The 14668-nt window shown below is 47.8% G+C and overlaps 2 protein-coding genes across 3 annotated transcripts in view; one reads left to right on the forward strand and one right to left on the reverse strand.

Moving 5' to 3' along the window:
- DKK3 (dickkopf WNT signaling pathway inhibitor 3) overlaps positions 1-6038 on the forward strand; it is a 44598-nt gene extending 38560 nt beyond the window's left edge. Inside the window, exons 5-8 of the mRNA XM_070425285.1 lie at positions 1727-1819; positions 2547-2691; positions 3446-3602; positions 4592-6038. Coding sequence (XP_070281386.1) covers positions 1727-1819; positions 2547-2691; positions 3446-3602; positions 4592-4811 — 615 coding nt within the window. The 3' untranslated portion in view covers positions 4812-6038. The remainder of the gene's footprint in view (positions 1-1726; positions 1820-2546; positions 2692-3445; positions 3603-4591) is intronic.
- A 3009-nt stretch (positions 6039-9047) lies between these two features.
- USP47 (ubiquitin specific peptidase 47) overlaps positions 9048-14668 on the reverse strand; it is a 101637-nt gene continuing 96016 nt past the window's right edge. For both annotated transcript variants that reach the window (XM_070425288.1, XM_070425287.1), the window contains 3 exons: positions 13103-13150; positions 12887-13017; positions 9048-12113 (listed from right to left, as the gene is read on the reverse strand). In XM_070425288.1, the coding sequence (XP_070281389.1) occupies positions 11939-12113; positions 12887-13017; positions 13103-13150 (354 nt within the window). In that variant the 3' untranslated portion in view covers positions 9048-11938. The remainder of the gene's footprint in view (positions 12114-12886; positions 13018-13102; positions 13151-14668) is intronic.

Below are 14668 nucleotides of genomic sequence, written 5' to 3' on the forward strand. Positions count from 1 at the left end.
TGGGAGTTGTCTGTTATACCCTCTGGCTCCTTTTCTATGGGGTTGCCTTAAAAAAAAAAAAAAGGAATGATAAATTCCTTGAGGGCAAGGACCTTCTCATATCACCCCAGTGCTTCAACTGTGGCTGGGGTCAGAGAGGACGCTGATGCCTGTGCCCTGCCCTCCCCCCCCCCCCCGCATCCCTAGCTGTTCTCCCTGGGGGGAAAGGTCAGGACGCTTCCGCTGAACTGGCCGGCTTGAGTCTCTGTCTAGGGAGCGTGGTGGCTGAGACAAGGCTCGTCTGGAGGTTTATGTACAGCCCAGCTGGCTTCTCAGGCCACCTGGGCTCTGGGGTCAGACAGCGGGAATGTCCAGCCCCAGCTCAGCTTCTGACTCCGGCAGCCCTCTCACCCCCACCCCCACCCCCACCCCCACCCCCACTCGAGCCTCAGTTTTCTCATGCGGGAAAACAGTGCCGGTGGCACGCTGACATGTTAGGGTTGCTGGCATGGGAACAGGGATGAGTCAGACACTGGGGAGACGCAGAGAAGAGCAATGTTTGGTCATTTTGCGGAGGCAGGCAACGTGCTCTCCTCTGACATTTTAAAAGAACTTACAGTAAAGATTGAAATTGCTTTTCAATTATGCTGGGTGTCAACCCCTGCTTCTTCTGGAGGCCCTGGGGACCCCGGGGCCTGTGCCGGTGGTGACTTGTACATGGCCTCCGAGTTGGCCTCTTCCCCGTGTATGCCCTCCCCTCAGGACCTGCAGAAGGTTTGCTGGGGCCCAGAGTCCCTGCCGCAGGCGGATCTTTCTCCTCCACAGTCTCTGAGGCTGCATCTGGAGCCCCGAGCCCGGTCTCCCAAGGGCTAGTGGTGGAGCGAGTCCCCTACCCTGAACCGACTGTACGATCCTGGGGCCTGTTGGCCTCTCTGAGCCTCCCCTTTCAGAGCATAGTGTGGAAACAGTAATCCCCACTGCTGCCCGCTGGGCGAGCCCCGCCTGCTGGCCGGGGTGACGGTCCTCGGTGGTGGCTCTTGTCATGGCCTCCCCACTCCTGCCCTTCTTTCCTCTGCGGCTGCCAGGGCCCAGGCCTGCGCTGACACAGCCCAGTGACCAGTGACTGGCAGGACAATGTGACCCTCCCGTGACCTCCCTCTCTGGGCCTTGGTGCTGGACAGAGTCCCTTCCTTCCTTCTCTCCATTTCTCCAGCCAAGTGGGGCTGGCAGCCATGAGCAAGCGCCTGGGCGGGTGGGGTGGGGGTGGGGAAGAGAACACAAGCCGTGCCCCCCCTCTGGAAGCTGGCAGCTGCCCTGGTGAGCCCCAGACCCAGGACCCTGATGTGGGCTCCCTGTGGCCACCCTTTTCCTTCTCAGTCAGCAAGGCCCTGATGAACTCCAGCTCCTCCTGGGCCGCCACCAGGGCCTGCAACTCATTAACTCCTTTTATGAAATCCATCTGCTCAGAGCAGAAGCATGGCCCTGGGTCTCCGAGCTCCCCAGCCTGATGTGTGTGCGGAGGCTGCACACAGAGACGATTGTTGAGCTGGGTGTGGCGTCCCAGAGGCCAGGAGCCTAGCCGTGCTGTGTGGGTGAGGCCCGCCAGCCTGAGGGGCGCTGGAGCCTGTCTCTGGGCCTGAGCCTGAGAGCTGAGGCGGGGGGATGAGTGGGGCTTTCTCTTCCTGGGTGAGGTGGGCTTGCTGACCGGCCTTTCCTGATGAAGCTGCCCCCCCCTTCGGCCCCCCAGGAGTGCATCATTGACGAGGACTGCGGGTCCCGCAAGTACTGCCAGTTTGCCAGCTTCCAGTACACCTGCCAGCCGTGCCGGGACCACCAGACAGTGAGTGCCCAGAGGCCTCCGGGCTGCAGCACCAGCGTCGTGGGGCCCAGAAAAGAGCCCCGGGGAAAAGCCCTCTGTCCCCCGTTCTCCTGGAGCTCCACCGGGTCCCCGCCACAGCGTGCCGTGGGCTGACTCCTGGAGTGACCAGGAGGCCATCTGCAGACCCGGCCTCCTGGACAACAGGCAGCCCTCTGTTTTCCACCCACCACGGTTGGAGCGGCGTTCCCTCCCTGCTGTCCCGCTGGGCGCCATCATTGAGCACAGCTGTGGGGAACCAGCTCTGCTCTCTAATTGCATCCCCACGTGGGATCCAGGCCCACGGCACCCACATGCCTGACCACTCACCTGGCCCTCCCGGGCCTGGGCCTTAATCTGATCAGGTTATCAGACTCACAGTGCTGCCTGCACCTGCGGCCCTAAGCCACCTCCTTCCTGACCCTCGGACCTAATGAGAAGGAGGCAGGGCACAACCACAAAGACACGCTACTTCCTGCAAAAGGCAAGACCTCAGGCTGGGAGGGAGTTCGTGCCTCCCCCAGGGCCATTTCCCAGTGTGCTGACCCCTCACCTCTGCTCCTCCCCGACCGGGGACCTCAGTTTCCTCCTCTGTACAGTGGGGCCATGCGGTTAGCTCACCTGAGTGTCTCCAGGCTTTCCCGCTGGACGGCCACAGGCTGGGCTCTCCGGGTCAGTGAGCCGGGCTGTGTGCTTCCCCACCTCCCTGCAGGTCTGCACCCGGGACAGTGAGTGCTGTGGAGACCAGCTCTGTGTCTGGGGTCACTGCACCGAGACGGCCACCAAAGGCAGCAACGGGACCATCTGTGACAACCAGAGGGACTGCCAGCCCGGGCTGTGCTGTGCCTTCCAGAGAGGTGGGTGGCTCCCCTCTGGGTCAGGCTGAGCACTGTCCCAGCCCCAGCGCCCCCTCCCCCTCAGTCCCCAGCCTGAGGTAGCGCTGGCTCCAGTCCTGTGTCCTGTGAACTGACCGGCCCCCTCTTCCATGGCTTCCATGCTCACTGCCCCTCCCCGGTGAGGTGAGCGCAGGCCTTCTCCCCTCCTGCAAGCGTTTCTGAAAACCTCGCCCTGGGCACCTTCCCCATCCCCTGGTCCACCTGGTACCTGCTGCTCCTGCAGTTTTCCTCAGGAACGGCTTTCTGGATAATACTCCTCTGGGAGCAGCAGCCACCCCTGTCCTGTCACTTTAATTAGACTCCCCGGTCCACCTTCCAAGCCTTGGCCAGCACCAGCTGAGCCGTCCTCCTTTTCTCTGCACTACTTGGCCCGTTTGGGAGCCTCACTGCCCCAGCCTGAGCCCAACCCCAGGCTTTTTTTGGTGCTGAGCCCCAGCCTCGAACACCTTTCTTCCACTGTTAATTTCTCCCGACCTTTGGCTTCAAAGCCCAGCACAAGCCCACCTCTTCCAGGCAGTCCTCCTGAACTGCTCCAGCCTTCCCAGCTCATTCTCTCTTGAGCCCCTGCTGCCATCTTATTTCTTCTCTTTCCACTTCTTCAAGCCTAACCTCCACATGGGGGTTGAGGGTGGAAAGTGGGAGGCTGCACCCCATTTCTCCCTCCCCTGGTGCCTGCCTTGGTGCTGGGGCGCAGGGGACTTTTGGCTGGTTCTAGGCCTGCTGTTCCCCGTGTGCACACCCCTGCCCGTGGAGGGTGAGCTCTGCCATGACCCTGCCAGCCGGCTCCTGGACCTCATCACCTGGGAGCTGGAGCCCGACGGAGCTTTGGACCGCTGCCCGTGCGCCAGTGGCCTCCTCTGCCAGCCTCACAGGTGAGGCCCCACCTGTCCGTCTTGTCAGGGGCCAAGAGGGGATGAGGTGCCACCCACTGAAGATGCAGGAGCAGGGGAAAGTGGGTTCCATTTAGGATAGGTTTGATGTGAAGTGTCCTTGGTCTTCTTGATGGAGGGATCAGTAGTGGTCAGATGGATAGAACTGGGGCTGAGGAGAAGGTGTGGCTGGGGAGGAGGGGTACAGCATTGGGGTGCATCTAGAGATGGTGGCTGAAGCCTCGGAAGTGGGTGGCCTGGGAAGAGGGTGTGGAGGGAAGAGTGCTGAGGGCTGAGGGGAACCCAGGCCCATTAGACAAAGGACAAGCTGAGCAGGCGCCTGCAGAGAATTAGGAGGGCCTGCCCCGCCCCAAGGTGGGGGGGGGGGGGGGGGCATCAAGCGTTGTTGGAGGCTCTGAGAGACCAAGAAGCACCAGGGCTGCAGCATGGCTGTTCCTCAGTGCGCTTCTCCCAGGCCTCTCAGCATCTGTTACCCAGCTTCTCTCCCAGCAGAGGCCTGGGTGGCTGGGCAGACACCCCCTCCCTGCCCACAGGCCCAGGGCTCCCCCAGGCCCAGCAGAGGAGGTGGTTAGGCCCTGTTCCACTGTCAGGGGCTGCGCCTGCCTGGAGGCACAGATCGGGGGGAGGCAGGGGTGGGGGCTGTAAACTCTCAGACGCCCCTGTCCTCAGGGCCTGCCCCTGGGATGCTGAGCCCGAGAGTCAGTGGCAGGAAGCCAGCCCTGCCCCTGAAGGTGGGGGCTGCCCCTCGAGGACATTCTCCGAAAGTGAGCGCCCTCAGCAATCTTTTCTAAGGCAAGATGTTGGCAGGCGGTTCAGGCTGTTGAAGAGATGCTAGAGGAGGGGTCCTGTAGGTGAGGAGACTGGGGGGTATGAGGAGGCCTTTGTCTCAGGCCCAGGCTCCCCGAGTTGAGAGCCGGCTGTGCCCCTGGGGAGACAGGGCCCTTGGCTGAGCCACAGCCCTCTCTCCCCAGCCACAGCCTGGTCTACGTGTGCAAGCCGACCTTCGTGGGGGGCCACGAGGAGGATGGAAAGAGCCTGGTGCCCAGAGAGGCCCCCGGCGATTACGGAGACGGCAGCTTCATTGAGGAGGTGCGCCGGGAGCTGGAGGACCTGGAGAGGAGCCTGTCGGTGGAAATGGCTCTCGGGGAGCCCGATGCCGCCGCTGAGCTGCTGGAGGGAGATGAGATTTAGAGCCAGGCCTGTCCTGCGGGTAGACGTGCAATAGAAGTAGCTAATTTATTTCCCCAGCTGTGTCCTCTAGGTGTTGGCTCACCAGGCTTTTTTCCATGGCCTCTTCCCAGAACATTATCCCTCTGGCTTGAAACAAGATGAGGTGCCGCGCACTTGTCCAGCTCCCCACAATGCACCCCACGCATCTCAGTTCTGCTGCCTGGGGGAGCACCGGGTGCGGGTGAAGGCGGGACAGGGCTGCTAAACAGGTCCAGTTGGTGGCCGCTTTGCCGCCGCTGGTTGGCAGATGGCACATGCCATTTGGTTCTATGACCCCCCCCGCCCCCAAGGAGGGGATAGAAAAGGATGCAGAATTTCCTCATGACGAGTTTTTGGGAAATGTTGATGCTTATACACGTGGAGAAGAGTGCCCTGTTTAGCAAACATAAACCTGGCAAAAAATGAACAAATGAAACTCTCACGCAGTTCTTCACATGGGCACAGGTACGCTGTGCCTTCGGGGGAACCGTCCTGTGGTCCTCCCAGTAACACGCATTCAGCTTTTTAGCGGCCACTCAGCTCCTACCTCTGTGCCAGGTAAGCAGTTTCACCTCCACAATCCGGTCCTGCTGTCACCACAGCCCGGCGAAGGGGGCGTCGTTCTCCCCAACCGTCAGCATCTTAGAGGCTCAGAGATGTCAAGCTGCTTGCCCACGTCACACAGCTTGTGAAAAGCATAGCAGGGTTTCACCCAGTGTGACCCCAAGCCCAGTGCTCCCCCACTGCTCCCCACCAGCCCCGGTGCCACCACAAGTACCCCCGGCAAAGACGAAAAATGAAAGTTTTCTTTTTCTGAGGCACATCTGGAAGGGAGGTCAAACTAGCTCCTACATCTCTACCAGACAGGAGGTATTGCCACTGTCCCCTGTGGCAGTTAGTTACATTAGTCACTCTGAAGGTACACGATCAGAGCATAATATTTAATTTAAGTTAACTTGCCAGAAACAATACTTGGGTAATTGTGGGGCCAGGATTATAAATGAAATTTGCAAAATCACTTACCAGCAACTGCAGGCCATTACCAACCACATGGAGAAAATGAAAACAGGCACGGCTCTGGGAAACACGGCTGCAATACCCCGACCGAGCACTGAACTGCGTGCTGGCCACAGACCATCTCTTCAGGTGTCATGGACTGTTTCCACCATGTATCCATCCAGAGTTATTAAATTTTAAAGTTGCACCTGATTGTATAAGCATGCTTTCTTTGAGTTTTAAGGGATGTATACACACATATGTTGCATTTAGAAATCAAACATAAATCACTTAAACTCTTCTTTTGTAGTTCTTGGACTTTTTTCCTTTTGACTTTGAGTAAATATAAAAACCCTTTCAGCCAGAAAAAAAAAAAAACAAACAGAAATGACCTGCATCTCTTCCAGGTAAGTACACTTTCCAGACAACTGAAGCACACCTCTTTCGGCATCAAAATATTTTAGGAATGTTAACCATTCGGGGATGGGAGTGAGTTGTAAGAGTGTCAACGTTGCACTGTCTTCTGAAAGAGTACATGGAGTGTGTATGTCCCGTTTCTTGGTAGCGTTCCTTAATCAAACAGCTCTGGGCCATCACACGGACTGTAATAATAAAGCTACTGTGTATTAAGGTCATCTGGGTGGCAGGCTGCCTATATTCTGTCTACCACAGGGGGATGACCGGGTCCTGGATGGCATTGGACCACGTCAGCCACTCCTGCTATCAGCCACATCTAGAGTCCATTTTGAATGAACCACCAAGGTTATTATAAAGGTGCTGTTATTTTTTTCTGTTATTGGAAGCCCAAAGCATTCCTAACTGATGTAGGAGATACTGGCATGATGAACAAAAGGGGAACAAATTACAGCTTTGTGAACCCAACCCACCCACGTCTCCAAGCCCAGTGTACGGCTCTGTTAAAAGCAAGACTGGAAAATGCCATGTTTGGGTGTGAGGAGCAGGCTCTGTCTCTGTCCTGACTTTCCTCGAAGACGAGAATGCTGGCCTGTTCACCCACAAGGCCGCAGAATGAGCAGGAGGAGTGTGATGGGACAGAAACAGTGGCCGCGGGTTCTTTCTGTTTAGTTCCTTCTCCTTCTCTTTCCCCCTCCTGTCTGGCTTTTCCTGCCTCATGAGCCTGGTTCTTTAGGTTTTTGACACAGTTAGTAGAAAGGGATACAGGGCAGAAAGATGAGAGTTAGAGAAGCAAGGGGCCTGGCCTGAGTGGCTCAGTGGTTGAGCATCAACCTATGAACCAGGTCATGGTTTGATTCCAGGTCAGGGCACATGCCCGGGTTGCAGGCTTGATCCCCAGTTTTGGGCATACAGGAGGCAGCCGATCAGTGATTCTCTCTCATCATTTCTCTCTCTCCCTCTCCCTTCCTCTCTGAAATCAATAAAAATATATTTTTAAAAAAGAGAATCCTGTGGTGTGGGGTGGGATCAGAAAAGGGGCATTAAGTGTTCCTGTGGTCTATCGCCTTTAGAAACGTAACTCGATTATTCTGAGATGACTTTGATTGCTAGACTGGGTTTCGAAGTTCAGAGGCCAACAGCTGTGGAGCAGGTCCCTCTATGCAGGTCTTGCTGAGGTGCATTTCAGCAGCAGCACAACTGTGCTGTGGATAGACCGGAAAGGGGGTAAGAAATCCCTGCTGGGGGAGTTAGTGTGTCAAAAACAGGCTATTTCCCTCAAACTCCCAAGAAGGAGGGGAATTAGACTTCTTCCTTTAGCTAAACTCAAGAGAAGCACGAAATGTGTACAGGAGCTACTGACACATTGGGGGAGAGTGGGGGTGGCAGTGCAGAAGCTGCAGGTCCTGACTTGCCACTTGACCAGAGCAGCACCAGGGGCGAGAGGTGGCGTGCTGGAGCAGCTACGCAGAGTGGAACAGAGGCAAAAATGAGAGACTCTAAGAGCACTCATCCCGAGAGGGAGGGATGGAAGATGGAATAAGGGTGAAAGGCTCAGTGAGGACCAGGGCAGCATGGGACAAATAGTACATATTTCACAGGAAGGCCTCGTGCCTGCAGGAGGTTGGCAAGTCGTTTCATAAACTCCAGTGCTGTTTGGAATTGAGTCCTTGTCTGGTAGGACCTGCTGAGCACCTCTTCACAGTGAATGAATAGACAGGATCCTCACTATGACCAAGAGGAGGCCGCAGTGTGAGGGGATGTCTTTACCCTCCTCCTGTCTGAGTTGGTGCAGGAGCGGAGCACTGGCCCCCCTCCTTTCCTCTCCAAGCAGGGGGCTCCAAGGAGGGGCGCTGTGCTTGGTGGTGGGGGTGCTTTAAATCGAATGACTACTAAGATCAGATTGTTTTAATAATGCCAAGTGACTTAAAAGTTACAGGACTGCACTAAGCTGGATGACAGCAACTTCAGTGGGAAACTGCATTTGACAGAGCACACAGGGCTGGCAGTTACACTGCATATTTGTATCTCAAGTTGATACTCCTTAATTAAACGGGTTCCTTCAGCATTATCAGAGGCAGAAAACTAAGAGCCCTCTGGACAGGGGAAGGAGCAGGCTGGGAGCAGGGAAAGCACATGAGTATGGTCCCCACCTCTCAGGCCAGGCCACAGGGCCCACTAGTAATTCTCTGGGGAGGGGTGACTCCTCAGCCATGTCCAGTCGGAAGGCCAGGGTCTCTTGCAGACAGGAGGGAGCGAGCATTCTGCCCCAGTGTTGTCTGCCCTCCTTGCTCGCCCCTACTGACTGCTGCATTCTTTTCTAAATGCTCACACTTGCTTTAATACATTCTTGGTTGTGTCCAGTATTCTCGAGTGTTTCTCAAAGCCAAGTTTTGAAAATGAAAACTGTACCTAACCACATGACCACAGCACCTTGCTTCCCCAGGTGAATGACACTGAAGGGACATGATTTCATGTACTCTTAAGTCTAGTTGGTTACAAGCTTTATTTGGACAACAAACTCCTTTATAAACCTGATTTAAACACCACCCCCTCCCCCCCAAGACTATACACACACACTATTTTGCATTTAAGAATTTATGGCCTGTTGGCTAGTGACTAAAGTATTGATTTGTTTTTCAAAAACTACACAGAATTGTTTAGATGGAGTTTTATTTAGCAAACAAAAAACTTGCTAATTCAGATTCGCCTCTATTACATGCACTCTAGACTACAATTTGCAAGTCATAAGCACAAAAAAGCTGGGTAGGGTCTCGATGCAGAACAAAATTCAGAGGGAGAACTTCAGTAGCCAAATGAACCAGAATAAAAGACTTTATTGTATTCCATACATTCACAGGTCACTTCGATTTAGTGCACTCATTTAACTCAGGCCACACTGTAAGCCTGTAGCTCTCTCCTTCTCTCTTGGCCTAGAGATGTGTCGCAAAGCCATTCCTAACAGTGCAGCCTGGTAACCAATAGCTACTTGACCATTTTCTAGCTGTGGCACAGGTTCATCCTGCTCTCTCAGAATTTTAAAGTATTTTCCATTACAGTACAAAAGAGATCACCGAACATTCTATTGTAGAATTCTATTGTAGATCCTCCTTCACTCACCATTTTTATCCCATCGTCTTTTCACTTCCATAGTTTCTGAAGTGGACTTTTAGCAAACTTCTGTACAGAGCAGATAACCACAGCATGGTCCTGAAACCATAGCTTTTCCTCCTTTGGCCAGAATGTACCCCTCGCCTTCAACATCTGCCTCAGAAATGTCGGTGCCTGGTTCTCACGGGCGTCCTGGCTGACACAAACCCATCTGCCGCACAGTAAAAGTGCTTTGAAACCTCAGTGTGGCCTGTGGAAGCAGGGTCAGTTTACTGCCTGTGACCTGTCTCAGCCTCAGGAGACTCAGCAGGCGAACCAGGCTCCAGACCTGCCCGGCGTGGGCAGTTGGTCCACAGTTAATGCTCTGCCTCTTGGCTACAGAGGTGCTCACTTGATCGTTTGAATGGGGGGGGCGGGGGGGGGGGGGGCGGGTGTGACACACGTTTATCTCCCTTATACCCTTACACAAATTACTGTTCCTATCCCAAGTTCATTTTGAAAAGTTTACCACCCCCTTTATTGAAATTACTAAGTGCAACATTGTGTTTTCACTCTATTGGGCACTGAAAAAGAAATTTTCTATAATGAAATTTTCTTTACTCTTGGTATTTGTGATATGCCTGCAATTAAAAGTAGCAAACACAAATAAAAAATCAGGGCAGAAGGCACAGAATGAGAAGAATTTTACCATTTACTCTTTTAGGAACACTAAACGAAACCAAATCAAACAAGCTCACAGTCAGTTTTGTTTACAAATCAGTCTCCCCTGCTCCAGTCAGTCCCTGAAATCAGAAACCCCATTTATTAACCCCATGTCCAAAGTAAGCAGGCCTGTATGGACCAAAGAAAGTCCGTGATCCTGAGAGACAACTCACCACCACATTCCCAGTTTTCCTGTGAGACAACTGTCAATTCCAATAATGCAAACCCGGAACACTACTTCAAAGTAATCAGAATGCTATATAGTTTATACGGAATAAAAATTAGCCAGAAAAATACCTTAGAAAAGATTTTTATCCTTGTGGATGCCAAGAGACTTTTAAGCTATATTATATTAAGTCATTATATTCAAACTGCAGATATTGACAGGATCCTCCAAAGTTAAATATTAACATCTTTTCATCTCTTATGGGAACTTTACTGTAAACATACCTTATCATAGAAATGAGATAATTATTCAGTACACATTACAAAATGTTATATTTAAAGAAAACAAATCTATTCTTAACCCAGATTCTTCATCCATAAAAGTTGAATGACTAAAATAACACAACAGAATGAACAAATGTTTTATTGGCATGTTCATTGTTGTAAACAGCATCTGGCATGAAAAAGTTTTACCAAAACCTTTTTATTGATTTTTATAAATTAGATGGCATTTTCAAAATGTACGTATAATTGTGTTCACTGAATAGTTGTATTTAGCAAAGCAAAAACTTGCCAACTCTAATCGACTCTGCAATGAAATCATGTTGACTGCATCAGCCTGTGCTATGACCTGACTTGCTAGCAAGTTTATTCAACACGATGTTAAGACATTTCCCCAAAGTCAAACTACGTGTAACTACAAATCAACTCCAAAAATTAAAGTGGGATTTACAAGGGTTCTGGAAGATTCAAACTTGAAGTATATTTTCAAAAGTAATGTACAAAAAGAAATAAAACTGAAGCCACTGAACAGAAAAACCTCATTAACAAGGGCAAATACAACCGTATGGGACCCAGCACTGAGGAACCTCACCGAGGAGTACATTTACAGACTGCTATACTTCTCAATGTACACAAATGTACATCATGAATGACATGTGAAAAGAACAACCACGGGAAATAGGTGAACTGCAATTAGGATAACTCAATAGGATCAATTATATTTACATGCTGAATGAACGAGTGAAATGTATTGTCTACATCCATAACTTAAGTACAGTTATAATTACAATATTCAGCAATTTGAGCTGCCATCTGCTGGGAGCAGTCTAAGGGAAATGTTTTGGTGTTCCAGAATAATGTTCTTTATACTTCGCAAAAAATGAAACAAGAAAACACAACTTCACAATTCTTTACTGGGTTACGGCTGGTTCTAAGAATTTCCTTCTTCAGCTATTTTTGCTGCTTTCCAAGAGTCAACACACGTTGAATTTACTTACAAATTGTCAATGAGGTAATGTGTGTATCAGTGAAATAAACAGAAAATTCATTCATTCATGGCCTTTGCACAGCTTTTATTATTAAGCTATGAGCATCCTGTTTGAGGCTAGTTTTACTAGCAGCTATGTGCACATTTGTCCGCAAAAAGACATTTACTCATTCCCCTTTCCCCTTTTCTAGTAGCAGGTTTTGTTTTTGTTTTTATTTTTTTGCACATCCCTTTTCACTTTACAGTACATTTGACTATAGTGCACAACATGATTCCAAGTCAAAACAGTGGCCCACTGGGCACTGAGCTTCTGATTGGTGAAGGGCAGTCCAATCAGTGCTGGTGTCACGGGGTTACCCCTAACCATGTCCTGCCATAATGGCACTACACAGTAGCAGTGAACCATCTAATTAAAACCAAATCCCCCAGGGAAAATGCTACACTAGCAGAGTCAGTCTTGAGTCAGATCTTTATTTGGTGCTCCATCCAGATATATTTTTAGTGCTTTCTCTTTCCGAGGTGAGTATGTTACTCGATGTCCCGTCTTCTGGAGTCGACTGCTTTCTTTTTTCATCAGTTCATTTCTTTGCTCATCTGTCAACTCCATTAATTCTTCTGTTTTATCCCTACATTTAAAATATTAGTGACACATTAGGCCAGTATAGCCACCTGCCTCTATTAATTTATGCTTGAATACTATAATGCTCCTTAGTGAGAAAGTGAAATCTGCTGTCACCAATGAAATTAATCTCATATACTAAGATGTTGTAGATTTCTAATGTGTTTATTAGTATAGCACTCACTTCTAAAACTGGCACAATTTCCATGTTATTAGAATAAAAGCTATCATTTCTGAACATCTATTTAATAACAAGCACTGTGCCAGTTTTCAAAAATGTAATAATAGTTCTAATTCTCATAAAATCTGTCACCACTTTACAGATGAGGAGTTAGATAAATAACAAAGCTAAATTTAAACCTGTATCTGCCAAGCTCCAATGACTCCTTTGTCCTCTACATCTGTGTTGTCCAACATGTCAGCTAATAAGCACATGTACCTATTGATTGCTTGTAGATGTGCCTGATCAAAATTAAAATGTGCTGGAAGTATAGCATATACACAGTATTTCTAAGACTTACTACAAGAAAACAGCATAAAATACCTCACAAATGACTTTATATTGATTACATGTTGTAATCATAATATTTTGGACATACAGGGTTAAAAATATTTTATTAAAATTAATTTCATCTGTTTCTTTTTATTTTTTAAAATATGGCAACTAGAAAAATTTCAAAAATGAAATGTGTGGCTCTCTCATTATATTTCTATAAATGACATTTATGCAAAACAAAAATGTTATATCACTAGAAATAACAAAAACATTGTGCATGTTACCTATAAAATATGACTGCACCATCATCGCAGATATAAAGAGGCCAGACATTCAGGGTAGAAACTTTAGGATTCCAATCCAAATCCTGATGAATATCAAGGACAGAAATATCGCAGGGAAAGGTTCCTCTACCCTAAGGAGAATGAAGGAACAAACCAGGCCATTAACCATGTTTAATGCCAACTAGTCACCCAATGCAAACATTCTCAGGGCTTTACCTTAGCAAATTCAATATCTTCCAAAGGAATTCCACTGATTTCACAAAGCTATAAAAGAAAACATCATATGAGTTCATTTAAAATATAAATTTACTTTAAAAAGTTATTTTCCTTTCATCCAACAAACATAGAAATAGCTGGATTTTTTTCAAAAAAAGTAATATACATGTGATATAAAAAAATTAGAAAAAAAGGAGAAAGTGAAATTATTTTGTCTATCTGCTCTGCAAATGCCATGTCCTAGAAATATAAATTTAGCATATTCCTTCTAGGCCTTTTCCTTTGCATATATAAACTATATAAAAAAAAATTTCTAATACGTAAAACTTTATTTATAAAACATATCTATATAATACATTTACTTTATAAGAACAATTATTCTATTATAAGAATAGGATATGGAATAATCGCATTCTCGTCAACAGTTGAACTATTTTATTTCCAACTGACGTGGACATTGAGCCTATTTTAAATTTTTCCCAGTTACACTGCTATACTATACACTTCCATGAATATCCTGACCTATTTCTACAAATATTTTTGAACTGAATTCTTAGATGTGGAACTGCACATGTGGAATGTTGATCATGCCCAACTGAACCGTGAAAAAAATTATGTCAATTTAACCACTTATCAAAGGTGTACAATATTTCCTGTTACCTTGATGACTTTAGGTATTCACCGACTTTCTAAATTTTCATCAATTATAAGAAGTGAAAATGCTGTTGTTTTAATTTGTATTTCTTCAACAAATTGCCTATTCATGTACTTTGCCATTTTAAAATTAGATTATTCATCTTTTTCTTATTAATGTAGTGGGCTCCTTATAAATTATGAACATAATGTTTCATATATTATGTTTCAAATATTTTTTTCCTTTCTTATATTTTAACTTTGTTTATCAGTTGTTTAAAAAATTTTTTTGGCTGTGCAGAAGATTTAACTTTTATATATCTTTTTTTTTTTTTAGCTTTTTGTATTATGCTTATAAATATCTTTCCCTCTCCAGGATTATAAAAATATTTTCATCTGGTATATTTATCACTTTATTAACTTTTTAATATAAATTTAATACATTTATGATTTACTTTTGTGTTTAGTGTAAAGTATCAAAATCATTTTTTCCCCCAAATGCCAGTTGTCCTAGTATTGCTTCTAAATAATTCACTCTTTTCCCAGAGATCCTTAGAACTCTCACCTTTAAAATAAAAAATTCAGCCTGGCTGCATGACTGGTTGAGCATCAACCTGTGAACTAGGAGGTCACAGTTCAATTCCCAGTCAGGGCAGATGCCTGGATTGCAGGCTTGATCCCCAGTATGGGGTGTGCAGGAGGCAGCCAATCAATGATTCTCTTTCATCATTGATGTTTCTATCTCTCTCTCCCTCTCTGAAATCAATAAAAATAGATATAAAAAAATAAATTACATTCAAAAGAGACTTTCATCTAGATTCTCTACCAAATTTTACCTCCCTCTTCTTTTTCTTTTCTTTTTTTTTTTTTTTTTTAATACATACAGCAATTTACTCTGGTAATTTCTAACTAATCCTAACTACTTAGGACAGC

This window comes from Myotis yumanensis, unplaced genomic scaffold (assembly GCF_028538775.1).
Source record: "Myotis yumanensis isolate MYYU_CA2020_CCGP unplaced genomic scaffold, mMyoYum1.0.hap1 SCAF_10, whole genome shotgun sequence".
NCBI lineage: Eukaryota > Metazoa > Chordata > Mammalia > Chiroptera > Vespertilionidae > Myotis > Myotis yumanensis.